The sequence below is a fragment of the Netta rufina genome (assembly GCF_964035555.1).
Source record: "Netta rufina genome assembly, chromosome: 3".
NCBI classification, from domain to species: Eukaryota; Metazoa; Chordata; class Aves; order Anseriformes; family Anatidae; genus Netta; species Netta rufina.
Genome location: NC_140125.1, coordinates 94,287,548 through 94,303,051, shown reverse-complemented (window position 1 = coordinate 94,303,051; position 15,504 = coordinate 94,287,548). Strand labels below are relative to the sequence as shown.

At 38.3% G+C, this 15,504-nt stretch overlaps 1 protein-coding gene across 1 annotated transcript in view; it reads right to left on the bottom strand.

Moving 5' to 3' along the window:
* KHDRBS2 (KH RNA binding domain containing, signal transduction associated 2) overlaps nucleotides 1-14,819 on the bottom strand; it is a gene marked incomplete at both ends in the record, with an annotated part of 354,308 nt that extends 339,489 nt beyond the window's left edge. The window contains one exon of the mRNA XM_084285229.1: nucleotides 14,729-14,819. Within this exon, the coding sequence (XP_084141355.1) occupies nucleotides 14,729-14,819 (91 nt within the window). The remainder of the gene's footprint in view (nucleotides 1-14,728) is intronic.
* Between the last annotated feature and the right edge of the window lie 685 nt (nucleotides 14,820-15,504).

Sequence of the window (15,504 nt, the reverse complement as noted above, 5' to 3'; positions counted from 1 at the left end):
GTTAATCCTGTACTTTCACAGAGCTAAAAATAATCAACTTGAACTGGAGTTACAACTTGTGTTCAGGCACAAGAAAAATCTTAAAAATTAACTGAACTCAAGTGCTGAATTATCAGTAAATCTTGTCTAATTATTGGTTTGCTTGTGCAGTTGTACAAAACAGCTGAAAGATATCCCTTTGTCAACCCAAATGGATATTAAAGGTTCCACTTTTTTCCCCTGCAGTTGTCCTTTTTTCTTTAAGGAAACAATATTGTTATGATAGCATTAAGGCAGCCAAAAATAAACCTATGACACACACATACAAGATTCTTAATTCTAGACATCTAACAACATTGAACAGATATTAGCAAACACCAGATAATTATTTTTTAAAGGTCTCTGGTAAATTGTTACTGTAAAATGGTACTGGTTTTCTTTCAGAATAACTCTTACTCAGGGTTTGATCATCATCTTGGCTGCGCTGTGACATGCCTCTGGACCAAACATCTTTTCCTAGTCCATGCACCTCAGGCTATATAATTTTAAATCATGAGAGATGAGGGAAGTTTTAGAACTCAGAGGTCATGGGTTTGTAATGACATTTACACTACTCTGCATTCAAATGAAGGACTAAATTCCAGAGGGCCATTTGTGAGCCAGATCAAAGAGTACCTCGTGGAATATCACGAGCCACAGAGGTGTCTCACAGGTTGAGACTGTTTTACCTTACTCATTTATTTTTTTCAATAAGAGAAATTGATAGTCAGCTGCTACCCAGATGCAAAGTTTTTCAGACAAATGTGATAATACTGAAATTTTTTACTGCAGACCATGACTGAAGTTCTGTTGTCTTTGTTCATTAATTGAGTGTTGGGCAATGTTGGAAGAAATATCAAAACTTCACCTCTTGGCAAGTGATCAGCTCAAAGATACTTTCATTATAGTCTTTCAGATTCTAAACTCATTTTGGTATCAGTGGCAGCATGCTGCATAAGCTGTAGTTGTAAGTAGAGGCAATATAACACAGATGTCGGCAGTTTCAGAGTTAATCAAGCTTGCTTTTTACTGAGTAGTGTTATTTATACTGTTATTTAGCAAAAATTTTTAAGAAAATATGTACATTATTTTCCTGCTTAGGGAAATGATTTCATTTAATATTATTTTGTTAGGTTTGGGGTAAGGCTTTATTATATTCATAGAGTTAAAGTATTGTTGTCCTCTGTCTCTCTACCTGTTAGCAGAGACCCTAGAAACCTTCTGTGAATACATTCAGGAGTCAAGAATGTATTTTTGGAGACCACTGAAGAAAGCCTGTCACTTTCAATTGAGTAGCAAATAGAAAAAGCCATACCCAAAGTACCTTATTAACTTATTTTCATTCATACACTATTTTCTACTAAAATTCCATTCTTCTGTCATAGCTGTTTGAGGCAGCCTGTGCTTCCCTGCTTATCTGTTACATTACAGAATGAAGGTTTGCTCAACAGGAATGGAGTAACAAAGGATAAATCCTTTATCTTGTGTGAAAACAAAGGGTAATCCTGAAGAAAATGAAATGAAGTGGGACTCTGAAGATGCACAAGCAGTTCCCAACCCAATCATAGATTTCCTCTACAATTTTGTAGAAGTAATTTAATCTCAATGCCCCCATTCTTAATCTCTGAAATTACAGTTCCTTTTTCTGTTTTGTCAAAAACATGCATGACAAATGCTTGTATAGATGCAGAGATAAGCACCACAATTGCTGGTATTTAACTACAACCGTACGAAAAAATACATTTATACATACTAGCTATACAACAACATCATGGCCCAAGAGGATGACCCCTGCTCCTTTTGTCATATTTCAGCCAAAGTGAGGACTACTTTATCGCTTCTGCAAACATTTGATCTAAAAACATTTAATATCATTTAGCAGCAAATAATACTTAACATATTTTGTACTTGAGTGTGTAAGTTGTTTTTTTTTTTTGCTGTTGTACAAACCAATTAAAATATGTAATTGTTTGTTGACAATGTAGAAGAATTTGTATATCATCTAAGAAAGAACACATTATCCAATAGCAGGAAAGTTAAACCATCTTAGATAAGAGGAAAAACTGAAATTAGAATCTGGAGAAAGACTTGGAAAGTATCTGAAGACTGTATATTAAGTTTTGATGACACAGCATTTATTGGGTACTAATACTTGTAAATCCAACCACTTCAGATTACAGATACAAGAAGGTATATTGCTACTGCATTGAGAAGCCAATCTCCCATGAGAAGAGACTGGAGGGGAAATAAAAGGAGCATGGAACTAGAACAGCACAGAAAAACTCAAGCCAAGATGCAATACATCCAGTGGTGTCTTGAAGTAAGATCCATTTTTGAGACTGAAGACAATAAAATCTTCATAAAATAAACAAACACCTGAAGATTCTGAATGTCCACAGAAAGAGCCAGTGTGCCGGGTTAAGACTCAAGAAACAAATATCATGACTGGGAGAAAAATTAACACAATAAATTGAACAGAGATCACTGTGGGAAAGACACAATAACTATTATCTGTGCTCCCCCCACCTCAGGTGTTTAAAGCAACAACTGAGGAACGCTCCAGTCTGATGACAAGCTTTGTCCTAATAAATTCACAGTTCAAGGTTCATACTGACATGAACTAACGGATTAATTCATCCTGAGGATTTTCATCTGTAGAAGGAAGGAAAAGTGAAAAAAACACCACAGTCTAACTTGAAATACTGACCATATCATACATTAAATGTAAGTGAAAAAGTCTGTGCTTCTGAACCTGGGAGTAAGCCTCAGCTCTGGTGTAGACTTGGCTGTATCCAACTCAGTGCTGTGACAAGACTACAACACAGCATTATTTTTCTCTCCATACCAAATCCTTGTTTCCTTGAGGAAGAAGCCAAGGCATGTGAGAGGGAAAAAAGCAGCTATATATTCCAACAAGTAGACTGGCCTAGGCAATCAGGGGACTGCAGTTACACATCTGCCCCAAATAAGATATAAACTGCACTTACCTACAAGTGTCAATGGTAATAACAGGAAGACAAACATTTTAAATTTAGTTCACACATTTCATATCTCTAGCAGCTAACCAACTCAGAAAATAAAAAATCTTACTGCATTTTATCTTTTCCCAATTTTTACTCCACTGATGTTTTAGACCAGTGAAGGAACCTGAATTATCCTTTACTGAATGCTGCTTTAAGTGTTTAAGCTAGCCAGAAAAAAAAAATAAAAATAAATATGCTGTACCATAGCCTTCCAATATTTTATTAAATGTAAGTATTTTTAAGTATTTTTAATATATTAAGATAGGAAAATTAGCATTTATTGAAGCTTAATGCCCAGTTAGGGTCATTGCAACTGTTTTCTTTTATCAGGCTCATCAGTAAAATGCAAAAACTGATATTACCTTAAAGCAATCTAATCTCACAAGTGCCAATCAAGTCCTTTTTCTTTAACCTACTGCTTTATATAATCTTTGTACTATTTACAGTTTGAAGTTTTTGTCATCTCTTTTTTTTGTTTGTTTCAGTTTACTTATAACATGTTACTTTTAAAGACACAGAAAAACCTGCTGCTTACATCACTGTGAAGGTTGTTACTCTCTACTCATGTAGAGACTACAGTAGAAACTTTTTCCAAATTAATCTCGGCATACCTCTTCTTTCTTCTCTTAAGTCCCATACAGATGGATAAAATGCTAACCATCATCTCATCCTTAGCTGAGAAGTTATTTCATAATTGCAACTTGTGTACTTTGAACCACATTTCTGTCAGAAGATGAGTTACATTTAACTTAAAGGACACTTAAGAAGGTTTAGAAATTCAAACACCTGTGTAAATTCATCTCAACTGATATACGATATGCAGGAATCACTACTTTTTTAATAGTAAACCTTGAAGTGCATATCCCCATGAGATAAACAATCTTTTCAAAGCACCATTAACACAGTTACACTGAATTATCCACTCCATACTGGGGTATGCACAAAGAGGTATGGTCTACAGACATGAATAATTAAATCATAGAAGTAAAGATTTTTCCCTAAGATAATGCACTACGGTACCACTATTTTTATTTTTTTGGTAGGAAAATATATACACATGGGAACTAGTTATCTACATGTATGGATGAGTGTATAGTAAGTGAAGTATATCATCTAGATAAGCACTATAGCCTTTTAAGGGGAAAAAAATTCCCAATTTAATTTTCATTCTCACCTCTTTGATGTGCCCTGCTCTGTCTTTCCAAGTTTCTCCCTACCTACTGATCCTCCTCTCTACTAAAGATACATTATCCACTCACCTGACTTTCTTCTCACCATAATTTCTTCTGTTTCTGACATTCTTCTCCAGTAAAGCTGCCAGCTTTACTTCCAACTCAAGTCTCCATGGAAAAAATTAAAATTAAAAAACTCAACTGAGTTTGTGGGGATAGTAGAGGAGTATAAAACAGAATGAAAGTGGCTGAGGAGTGGAAAGTTCTCTAATTATATTAACTGCTTGGAGCACAGCTGGGGGAGATGTCAGCTGCCAGGGGAAGGCAATGCAAACGAAAAAGCTGGAGGAGCTGTACTAAAATAACAGAATCTGGACAGTTCTTCTCAGCTGTAATGAGGCTACTGAGATAAGCAAATAAAAGGGCTTACAAGCTTGAAGTTCATAACACTGATGAAAGATCTAATGCAATGTTTGAATGGTTATTACCTGAAGAAAGAAGCAGACAAGCTTTATAAGTAGAATTGTAAGGTGTTCAGTGTAACAGTATTACTTTTTAAAATAGAAAGAGTAAACAGATTAACTGATAATATTATAATATGTACATGTATATGTATAATATATATTATAATAATATGATAATATTAACTGATAATATTTCAAGAGAACTCTAAAGGTTAAAAGGAAAAATCTCAGTTGCTGTTTAATATAAAATTGGGAGCATCCCTGCAAAATATTGTGTTGAATTCCTGCATAATGTAATTATATATATGGCACAGACACCTATAGCATCCCTAAACACGTGAAATACAGCAGTATTGAAATGATAATTATTCACAGAAGCTTTTCAAAAAGACTTGAACCTCATCTTAATTTCTTAAATAAATGGATAAGTGTTTTTCAAATGCTTATCAGCAGCTTTGATATATCCATTTTAGATGAATAAAACTTAATTGAAAGCTTCCAGAAGTCCTCACTGAAGTTCAAAGGTTGGAGATTCCTGTCACAAGTTTCTTCAAGCTAAAGCAGCTGAACATTTTATACCTATTAAATAAGGTGTGGGGTTTTTTTTTTCATTTTTCTTTTTCTGTATTGCTACTCTCCTTTATTACTGTAACACTTTGCCCTTGTTTTTCTCTCATTTTTCCACCATTCTTTTATTTTCTGTTCCTTTCCTCTCAGTTCCTCCCTCTTTTTAATTATTCATAAACCTTTAAAGGCCACGAGAAGGGACAGAGACAAATTATCAAGCAGCAGAAAGCTGCAGCCAAAAATTGGTATTAGTCCCAAATTAATTTCCAACTCAGGACTTCTTAGTGTTTATACAGTTGCAGAATCAAATCAAGCTCATGCTTCATGTTTAAATCAAGCTGGTCCATTTCCACTTTCTAATGTGATATCTCCTTCCACCCCCACCACAAGAAGCACTCAGACAGCTGACAGTACAAATGGTTCCTCATTATAAAAGCATTACAATCAAAACCTTTGAAGCAATGGAAATGCTTAGTCTCGTAATTCCCTTGCACCCAACATATTTCAGATTATTCATAGACTTTGGGGCAGTACTTTAACACTGGAACTGATGGTTTGTGCATAACCTGGTAACCTCAAAGTTTAGTTCTTATGGAAAAAGAAAGGTAACAAAAATGTAACATGAGCACCTGTTTTGTGACACTCCCGGCTTACTTAGGGATCCCTTTCTTTTTCCACTAATCACTAAAAGTTTCTTACAGCATTTTGCAACCTGTTCTGTTTGTGTCTATACTATTTGTAGCAAATAAAGCCACACATTACTGCTTTACAGCAGTAATACAGCATTTGGGGGGACCGCTGACAAATAAAATAGAGTGAATTACAGGACATTCCACAATAGCATATTTATAGAGACAGGACAATCTTGTTAAACACAAGCGTGAAGGATCAGAGAGGAGACCAAGCAATACCAGAACTGAGCACAGCAACCTTTCAATGGCGGCTTTGAGCATAAGAGTAAATATGTAACATGGAGATACAATTCATATATTTATCCTGATCTGCATGTATGAGTGGGAAGTTCTTTCAAATAAGGCTGAAGCTTATGAAACTGAAGTATGAAGCTTACACACAAATATTAGTGAACTAATTGCAAATGTATTGACAGTTCTTCAGTCCCATGCATATACTAGGATAATAAGCATTATTTATCCAAAATTAACTATTTTTCCGAGGAATGATGATCTGAAGACATTGGACAAAAGGCCCTTGCAATTCTCCTTCATGTTATCAGTCCTAAATTTAGCCTCTGAGTGCCAACATAGTCATTTCAGTAATTCAGTAAGTCATTTAAGAGTTTGGTGCTGCTTATTTCAGTAGAGGTCGCAAAAAAAATATATATATATATCAGTTTTAACTGCAAATTGGTAAGTTAGGGATGGCAACTTCCCAGCTACAGCAAATTAGCACAGTCCTGTGTATTTCAGAAAAATGAAGTCTGACTCTTTCCCAGCTACAGAGTTCACTCCCTGACCACTGAGAATATGTGGCACGATGCCCAGACAGCATCAAGTGCTTACTGTAATCTTAAAGAGAAAATGCCGGAAATGAATTTGCTCAGAAACAATCAGAAATATCAGAAACATAAGCATTCTGATATTCAGAAACATGGAGCATAAAAATCTTCATTTTAAGAAGTAAGACGGTAACTAAGTTCTTCAACATCAAAAAGCCATTTCTGAAACATACACAGGGTCCCTGATTTCATAGCAAGTTCTTTAACTTCAGGCACTTGAAAAACCTTTGGAAAGCTTGTATTTGAAATCCTGAAGGCATTAAATTAGGAGTTATTGTCAAAGTGGGACTTGGTTTGCTTACTCCAGTGTTTGGATTTCCTAGGGGAGCCATTTTTTCTTCTCATTCCCAGTGCTGCTCTTTGGAAGTTGACCGGTTATGAACCACCAGCTCTGATCCTTACATTGTTGTTGTTTTTGTTTTTTTGCTGACAACACTGCTGCCTTCACCAGCTAGCAAATCCAAACTGTTTCTGCAATAGAACTAGCAGAATTTTTCTCCTTACAGATTCAAAGCAGAGATTGTAGATTAGCAGGAACATACATTATAAATCAATCTTTTGCTGGCTAGAATAAAATATTTTCTCCAATAGCCATATCAATTTCCAGAATTCAAATTATTGTATAAATCAAAAGCTTTTAAGCTTTACATCTCTAGGTGTAACCTTTACTCTAGCCTCAGTTTCTTGTTCTATTGATGCACACTTTAGCAGGTGCATAGAAATTCAAAGGCAGCAGTGACCCGCCCTCTGTCTTTTAGGTTTTGGATCATGCTACTGCAAGAAAAACAAACTGAAAGGCCCACTGCAAGGAGAGCTCTTGAGTTTTTTTAAGATGGCTTTTGTTATATCATGCTGAACCACATATGACCCTCAAAACTTTTTATCATCTTACTTAAAAGTAGATGATCTACCTTCAGCATTACTAGAATAACATTGCTATGAGTTTTTCTTGATAATTTTTTTAGTACTCAAAATAAAAAACGTAATTTTAATAGCAAAAGTTGGAAATCAAGAACAGACATATTTTTCTAGGTGATTTTTTTTTCTGTCTTAATTTACCAAAAGTCTTAGATAATTTATCCTCATAGCTTTTATTAGTTCCACTATGGACGGCCTTTCTAGGATAAGGAAGTAGCTGTACTCAGTTCCAGCAGGTTTCTAATTAAAATATGACAGAATTTACGGAAGACTATAATAACCAGGATTATTTTTGTCTGATGATTTAAAAAGAATAATTTTACAAGAGAAGTAATAACAATACGTATTTCTTAGGCAGTTATTTTCATTTAGAGATCTCAAAGATCAGATTGAAATTCAGTATTAACTTTCAGCTTCCAGATGAAAGGGTGTTCATTGAAGGTACACAGTACAAGGAAAAAACATCAAATCTCCATCTATCATGCACCTCAGAGCTCTATCCCCATGTCAAGGTTCTTTAGTTGTCCGCTCCTCCACAGTTCTTATTTGATTACACGCCAAAGACTGTACTGTAGCTCCATTAAAGTTTATTCCATTTTATAAATTGTCCACATCCTCACCTATTCTGTTATGGAGCTCTAAATCACAACACCCGTCCAAGGGCTGAAAAATTTCATGTGAACAAAAGATGAACATATACCTTCATACTGCTTTGGCAGGATCAGTCCACAAAACAGCTTCTATTACACATGCTTTAAAAATATGTTTTTCATGGGGATTAATAATTGCTTACTTTTTCTCAAGAGTATTTAAGAGAAATATATATACTAAGATCAGCTGTGAGGACATTGAATTTTTCTTCAAATTCAGTAGCTTGTTGAAAAGAAATTTGAACTGAAACAGTTAAAAATTGCCTTTACAAAAAAAAAAAAAAAAAAAAAAAAAAAAGGCATACTCACCCTGTACTGAAATGCAGGATTACTGCAGTGACCCTGCAGGTCAAGGAAACATTGCTTCATCAGGGTAGTGCCTTCAGCCTAAGGTACAGCTGCCAGACACAGGAAAGCATGATGTGCTCCTACTTTACCAAGCATTGTACAGGAACTACCCAACAACAGCAATATTTATACGTTCTGAAATAAGATCCAATATATTGAGCCTGAAACTTGTCTCTCAGCAGATATCATGAAAGAGCTTTTTTACTCTTCCTGCATTGCTTAGTGGGCTAGGTAGACATATTTTTTATGTACATGTTTTAGCCTTTCTCAGGAGTCTTATGCACTGATCACTATTGAACCTACCAGATTCTGTAGGCAACTAGCCTGTTATAGCAAATCTGGTCATCAGTATATGTTGTCTGCATATCGCTGAAACAAGAACAGCACACACATCCAGTGCACAAGAACAGGATGTACCTGATGGTCCATACTGGCCCTTTCCCAGGAGGTGCTGGGACATGAAGCTCTATTTTGGCATGTGGAGCCCAACCATGCCACCTCCTGGTTACAAATGGCTATTATTCCACACATTATGCAGGTATTAAATGCTTGGGAAGTTAACAGTTCATTTTCTATTCAGCTATGTAATTAGCTATTCCTCCTTGTCTTGGTACCAGCTGCTTATATCAATTTCTGTGTTTCTTCAGCTTAAAAATATCTATTTTGATGCACAAAGGAAGGGAAATGGACAATTGTGGTAAGTGTTCCCCAAATTAATACACCAAGGAGAGCTAGAGAATGAAATAAATTTACTAAAGGAATTCCCATAACAAATAAAACCTCTCTTCTCCTTCCAAGTAAAACATTCATGCTGCCAAAAACCAGTGCATTCTGGAGTGTTGCTGAGGCTATGGTTATCCAGATAAGCCTCAGTCTCCGAAAATGCCTTTGACCTTCTCTTAAACAGTTGGTACTAAATTCTACTTCGCACACTGAATCACACCTTAAGCGGCTCCACTGATTCAAATAGCACCATTTAAAGAGTGAAGCACTACTTTTCACATAAGGGTATCAGAATCTAGCTTTCATTTATTGCACTGATATAGTTCCTTCTTTGTAATGAAGTTTACTGTGTTTCAAAGTATGTGCTTTCTAAGATCACAGATCAAATGGTCCTAAACACTGCTTCAGACCTCTGCAAGGTAGAGGTGTTTTTTGTTTGTTTGTTTGTTTGTTTTGGTCACATGTTCCCCTCATCCCCACCCCCAAGAAGCCCAGTTTTTGTGACTAACAATGTAGGGTCAACATAAACTCACAAAGGTTGCTTTAATTTACTCAGTCTAATATTTTATGCTATGTTGCTTTTGCTAAAACCAGTTATCCCCTGGGACTTATCTACGTTGCATTCTGCAAGGCCAGACCATTTCCTTAAGATTATGAACACGCACCATGCTGTCATACCACAGTAAAACAACAATTTAACTTTATAAAAAAACATTTAAAGACGGAAACATACATTCATTTCAAAAGTCAGCACTAGTGATAGAATATCCTTTTTCATTATTCCATATATATTAAGTGCATCAATTAATACATCATATTTGTGTAAGAACTGCCAGCTAGCCCACAAATGGCAACAGAAAGATTCCTATTAACTTCAATAAGTTTTGAATTGACTCTGATACCTAGCACATAGCTGCTTTACCAAAATAAGTACCTTGTATTCATCTAGAGTTTGCACTGTTATCCCCTTTTACTGAATAAGATCCAAATAATAGCTCTGGAAATCTATTTTTTTTTAATGAAACGGATTTCTGAAATACAGGCTCTAAACATCAGCACGTTTCCTGAGTCAACTTTCCAGTCATTCACATTGCATTTTGTGGGACAGCAAAGTAAACAATGATTAATATAAAGCATTCTGTGAACACAGATTTCTTCTCATCAGATATAAGCATCAGGAAAAAAAGCAACACAATAAGCAGAAAACTGATGGCTCACAAATTAATATTAATCTATGTATTTACATTAACATTTGATATTAATCTTATTTTACTTCAAAGACTTGAAGAGACAGTAAGCTAATAAAATTTGTAAGTATCTTTTCACAAGTAGTTTGTTACAGAAAACTAAAAAAGTATCAGAGGCCTGACTTTCGCAGGTCACAGGTTTGACCAAGAGCCTTTCACATCTTAGGCTAAGAATACAACCTTAATTTTCTACATCACCAAGATAAATAACTCTCATGTGACCTTAAAACTTCCCCAAGGTTTTTAATAGAAACATACGGTTATGAACGAAATCTGCATTCACATATGAAAAGCAAATTAATCTCCAAAAGTCCCCAAAATAAAAGAAGTTCAATGTATATAAAAATATCAGTTGAAATCCTGAACATAAGGCATTACATCAGCAGTTTTCAGGCTAGCTAGAACAATTGTTGCAGCCTTGTTGTATGAAAGACATTACTAATGCTCACTGGGTGTAAATGTTAAGTAATTATACATCTTTTAAATAATCATGCCCTGTCCTACAAGGAGCTTTATGAAGCTGAGCTATATGAATCTAACTGACGTGACTGGAGGTTTAACAAACTCATGCTACGCCACATGGAATAATCTAGGGACTTAACTCAAGTTTAGAGCTAAAGGCCTGGCTCTCATTGCCTTCAGAATGCCAACTGACAATTTGAGGTCAATTGTACTGTCATTACATAGAGAGAAATTAGCTACCTCATTACCCGAGTAATGCTGATATTTCCAGGGGGAGAGATGATCTTTCTTTAGTTAGCTCTTTCCAATAGGTCTTTCTCCTATGTGTTTGTAGAAGAAAACAAAGATATGGCTTTAATAATATACAGTACGAGATTTCCAAAGTCACATTTACAAATATAAAGTTGGCTTGTCCCAAGCAACATATAAGCAGTTAACTGACACTTTTCATTAAAAGTGATTTACATATATGCAAAAACAGCATATGTCAGTCACTTGTTAGGGACTGCAATGGGATGTAGCACCAGAACAGTCCTGAAATATGGCTGGATCTTGAGATTGTGCTGTGACAAACACAACTCATGCACAAAAGGCACTGCTCAAAGATGCTATCCTCACTTTGACATTTTTCATCTGACCAAGTATTTATCCTGATCTAGCATGTGTGGACAGATTCCATCAGTAAAAGCAGTATGATCTTACTTAAGAAAAAAAAAAAAAACAGTTTACAATAAAATCGTTTAAAACTATCCACAAAACAGTGTGATTCTTTCATCTATCTCTTCCAGGCACAAACATGAAACAATCTGCTACACAGAATATTACAACTAAAATAGAGAAACCCTTTCCAAAGAGCAAAGATTTGCCCATCCTTCAGGTTTTGGCAACCAGTTACAATTAGAAGAGGTCTTTTGGTTCTATTGCTGACTGGGTCATAGTATAAGTATAAATGCTCAATGCGTTTTGCAAAAAGTTTTTTTTTTTTTTTTTTTTTAAACTAATGCACACAGAGGCAAAAGATCACCATCCATCCACAACACACACATCCTTCTAATAGGAAATATAAATGGCTTTTCCATTTCTAATTATGAAACAATCACAGTATACTAGGAGCTATTCCTACACAAAACAGGTAATGACCCGGGGGGAAGGAGGGGGGGAAAATGCGGCGGTGCAGTAAGAAATAACGTCTTCTGGCTCAGGTATTCATTTGGTCATTAAGAGGCTGGGTTCATTTTTAGAATTCACCTGTGATTTTTAGAGAAGTTGTGTTTTACGATTCACACTTTATACATAAGTAGCACTAATACCTCTTTTCTCACCTTTGTTTGTTGTCTGATAAGCATGTGCATTCCCTGCCTCAGGAAGCATCCCTGTTCTGTGGGTTTCACCATACATTGCAAAAGGGAGGCTCTAGCCTAGATAGGGACTAATGTAAATTACTTCTACACATCATCTTTCAGTGGTGAGGGTTAAATATCTGATTCAAATGGGCATCTGACACTGGTCAACCTGCAGAACACAGACACACAGACCTAGATATCAAAAACCGTAAGAAATTTGTTTTTAAAATAAACATAATGAAGCAAAGAATTATTGGGGAGAAAAAGTGAGGTTTTATCTTTACAAGTAAATCTAGTGTCATAATTGAAGCCATGTTTCTGTAATGTCTACTTGCCCTTTTGTGTTTTCACACAGCAGCATGAATCCTCTCAACTCCAGGTTCTAGCTGCTGACATGAAAAATCACAGCACTTCAAGCCAGAGTGAAAGCTTGAGGCTCTCAGCTCTGAAGCCAAAACCTTCAAAGCTACACTTACACATTTTATACAAAATCTACTGGCAATCATGACAGTTTAGTACACCACAAAAGCAACACCTAGTTACAATTGTGATGTAACTGCTCACATAGTATTTTTTAAAGAATAGAAGCCCAGAAGCATCATTTCATTGCTAACACATCCTAGAAATACAGTATTACAGAGATCCTTGCACCTATTTTCTGGCATCAGAAAAATCCTGCTTTTTCCGTGCATTTTCTTTCTATTTATATCCAGCAGCATCCAGTGCATTCACTCGTTTCCTTAACTAGTTATACTCTTACTTTAGTGAAACTGTTTCAATAGCTATCATATGTTAGACTCTAAAATGAATCTCTAGAAAGCTTGACAGATGGTGTTTTGAAGGATAATGCCAGGTATCTGGTGTGAATCTGACATTAGCATTCCCTACAGCTTCCACAGACAGCTCACCTTCATCTTTTAAAAATCCACATATACCTAGTCCTCGTTATCTTAAGAGGAAAACAGAAGATTAATCTTTTATTCAGTCTCACATTTGCTCAAAATACAATTTCTGCATGAATCTGACTCCTAGAAATACTCATTTTGGTCTTGTTTATTTTAAAAACTTTACTTTGCACACTTTCAATGATGTCCTTCATGCATTTTCTATCTTTTGCATGCATACACTCAGCAGATACCTCCCCCCTCTGGGAAAAGACTAAACTGCAAGGTGCAAAAACTACACCCCGATAGGAAATACAGACTTCTATGTTTCTTGTAGTTTTATTAGAAAAACAACCATAAAAAGTAATATATCTGTCGCTTCAGCAGCAAGATAGTTATTAAAAAGGTGCACAGAACATGTATTTGTTCACCCTGAATTTCTGAGCTATCAAATAGGAGCACTCCAATAAAACCTGGACATTCAGTACATTCATTCACAATCAATAGAACAGGTATTTAAGGAAGACAATTCACAGACTGCTGACACAGGGAAGGACATTTACTGCCAGCATAATAAGTTTTAAATAGTTTGATTGTCCCTAAAACGTAACAGAACTTTGGAAGTCATTCACTTCTCCTGACTGAGGTGATTTGAATTTGTGACTCCCTCAAGGGCCTATCCATAGGTTTCTTGCCTTGATCTCATCTAAAGGCTCAATCGCTTGTATTGCTTTATGTATTGTCCTTTGTCACTTCTTTTCCAGATTTAACAGGGATTTTTTAAATGACTACTAGGGGCCTCAGAAGAAACAGAGAAGTGTGAGGAGAACTCACTGGGTTACACTTCCATGGAAGTTGAGGCACTATACTACAAGGCCTACATTCAATAACTACACCGAGCAGTTGTCTAAAAACCCATGAAATTGCAAACTTTCTAAATATTCCCTGAACCAGTTCGACTAAAGTGAGGTGGGCAGGATTAACTAGGGTGCAGAGCCAAACGCTACAAGCAGCATATCCCGGATCACAACATGAATCCAAACGAAGATCATCACGTCCTGGGCAAAACTGTGCCGCGAAGCTGATGAGCCACATGCCACCAGCGCCCATCGCAGTGCCCTATGAGAGGCTCAATAGCGCCAGCAGCACCACAGCCTCGTTCCTCGAATCAAGGGAACAAGCAGCGATGAGCTCCCCGAGAAAGAGGAGCCCCAAAACGCAGTCGGGAGCCCCGCAAGCCCCGCCTGCCCAGCCCCACCAGGGGAACCGCCGGTCGCCGCTCCCACCGGGAAGGCTCCGCGGGAACCCCCTGGGGATGGGATGGGATTGGGAGGGAACGGGATAGGATGGGATAGGGGGCGTTGGGCCGCGTCGGGCGGCAGCGGAGCCTTACCGTCGGCAAGCAGGCGCATGGCGTGAACAAAGGAGGGATCCAGGCTGTCCTTCTCTGCCATCAGCTCGGGCAGGTACTTCTCCTGCTCCATCTCCTCGGGGCCGCGCCGGCTGGCCAAGCCGGGGGCGGGCTGCGCGGCCGCCGGCTGGCTCCGCGCCTCCGGCCGCTGCCTCCTCCTCCTCCTCTTCTTCCTCCTCCTCCTCGCCCGCCTCGCTCGGCGCCCCGCAGGTGCGTAGCGCGGCGCAGCCCCAGCCGCCCCCTCCCGCGGCGGGGCGCTGCCCTCGCCCCCCCCGGCGCCGCCTCCCCCCCTCACTGCGCGGGGGGCGGGGGCCGTGCGCGTGCCGAGCTCCGTGCGCCTCGCACTGCTCGTTCCCACCCGGCCACCCCCCCCACACCTTCCTCTTCGTCCTCCTCCTCCTCCTCCCCACCCGCCAGTGAGCGACCCGCTCCCCCCGGCCGCCTTAACTAGGGAGGCGGGGCGAGGCGGACCCCCCGCCCTGCGGCGCTGCTATTGGTGGGGGACGCCTCGGAGGGGCGGGACCCCGCGGGGCAGATCGGCATCGCTATTGGCTGGCGCCGGGGGTGGGAGGAGCGCAGGGGAGGTGGGCGCGGGGCTGGGTGTGCGGGTGTGTGCGCGTGTGTGTTTGTGTGTATGTATGGGTGTGTGTATGTGTGTGTATATGTGTGTGTGTGTGTGTTCGTGTGTGTGTTCGAGTGGCCGTGCGTGGCCGTGGGAGCCTGCGGGACATGTGGAGTATGGGCGTGTGCATGCGTGT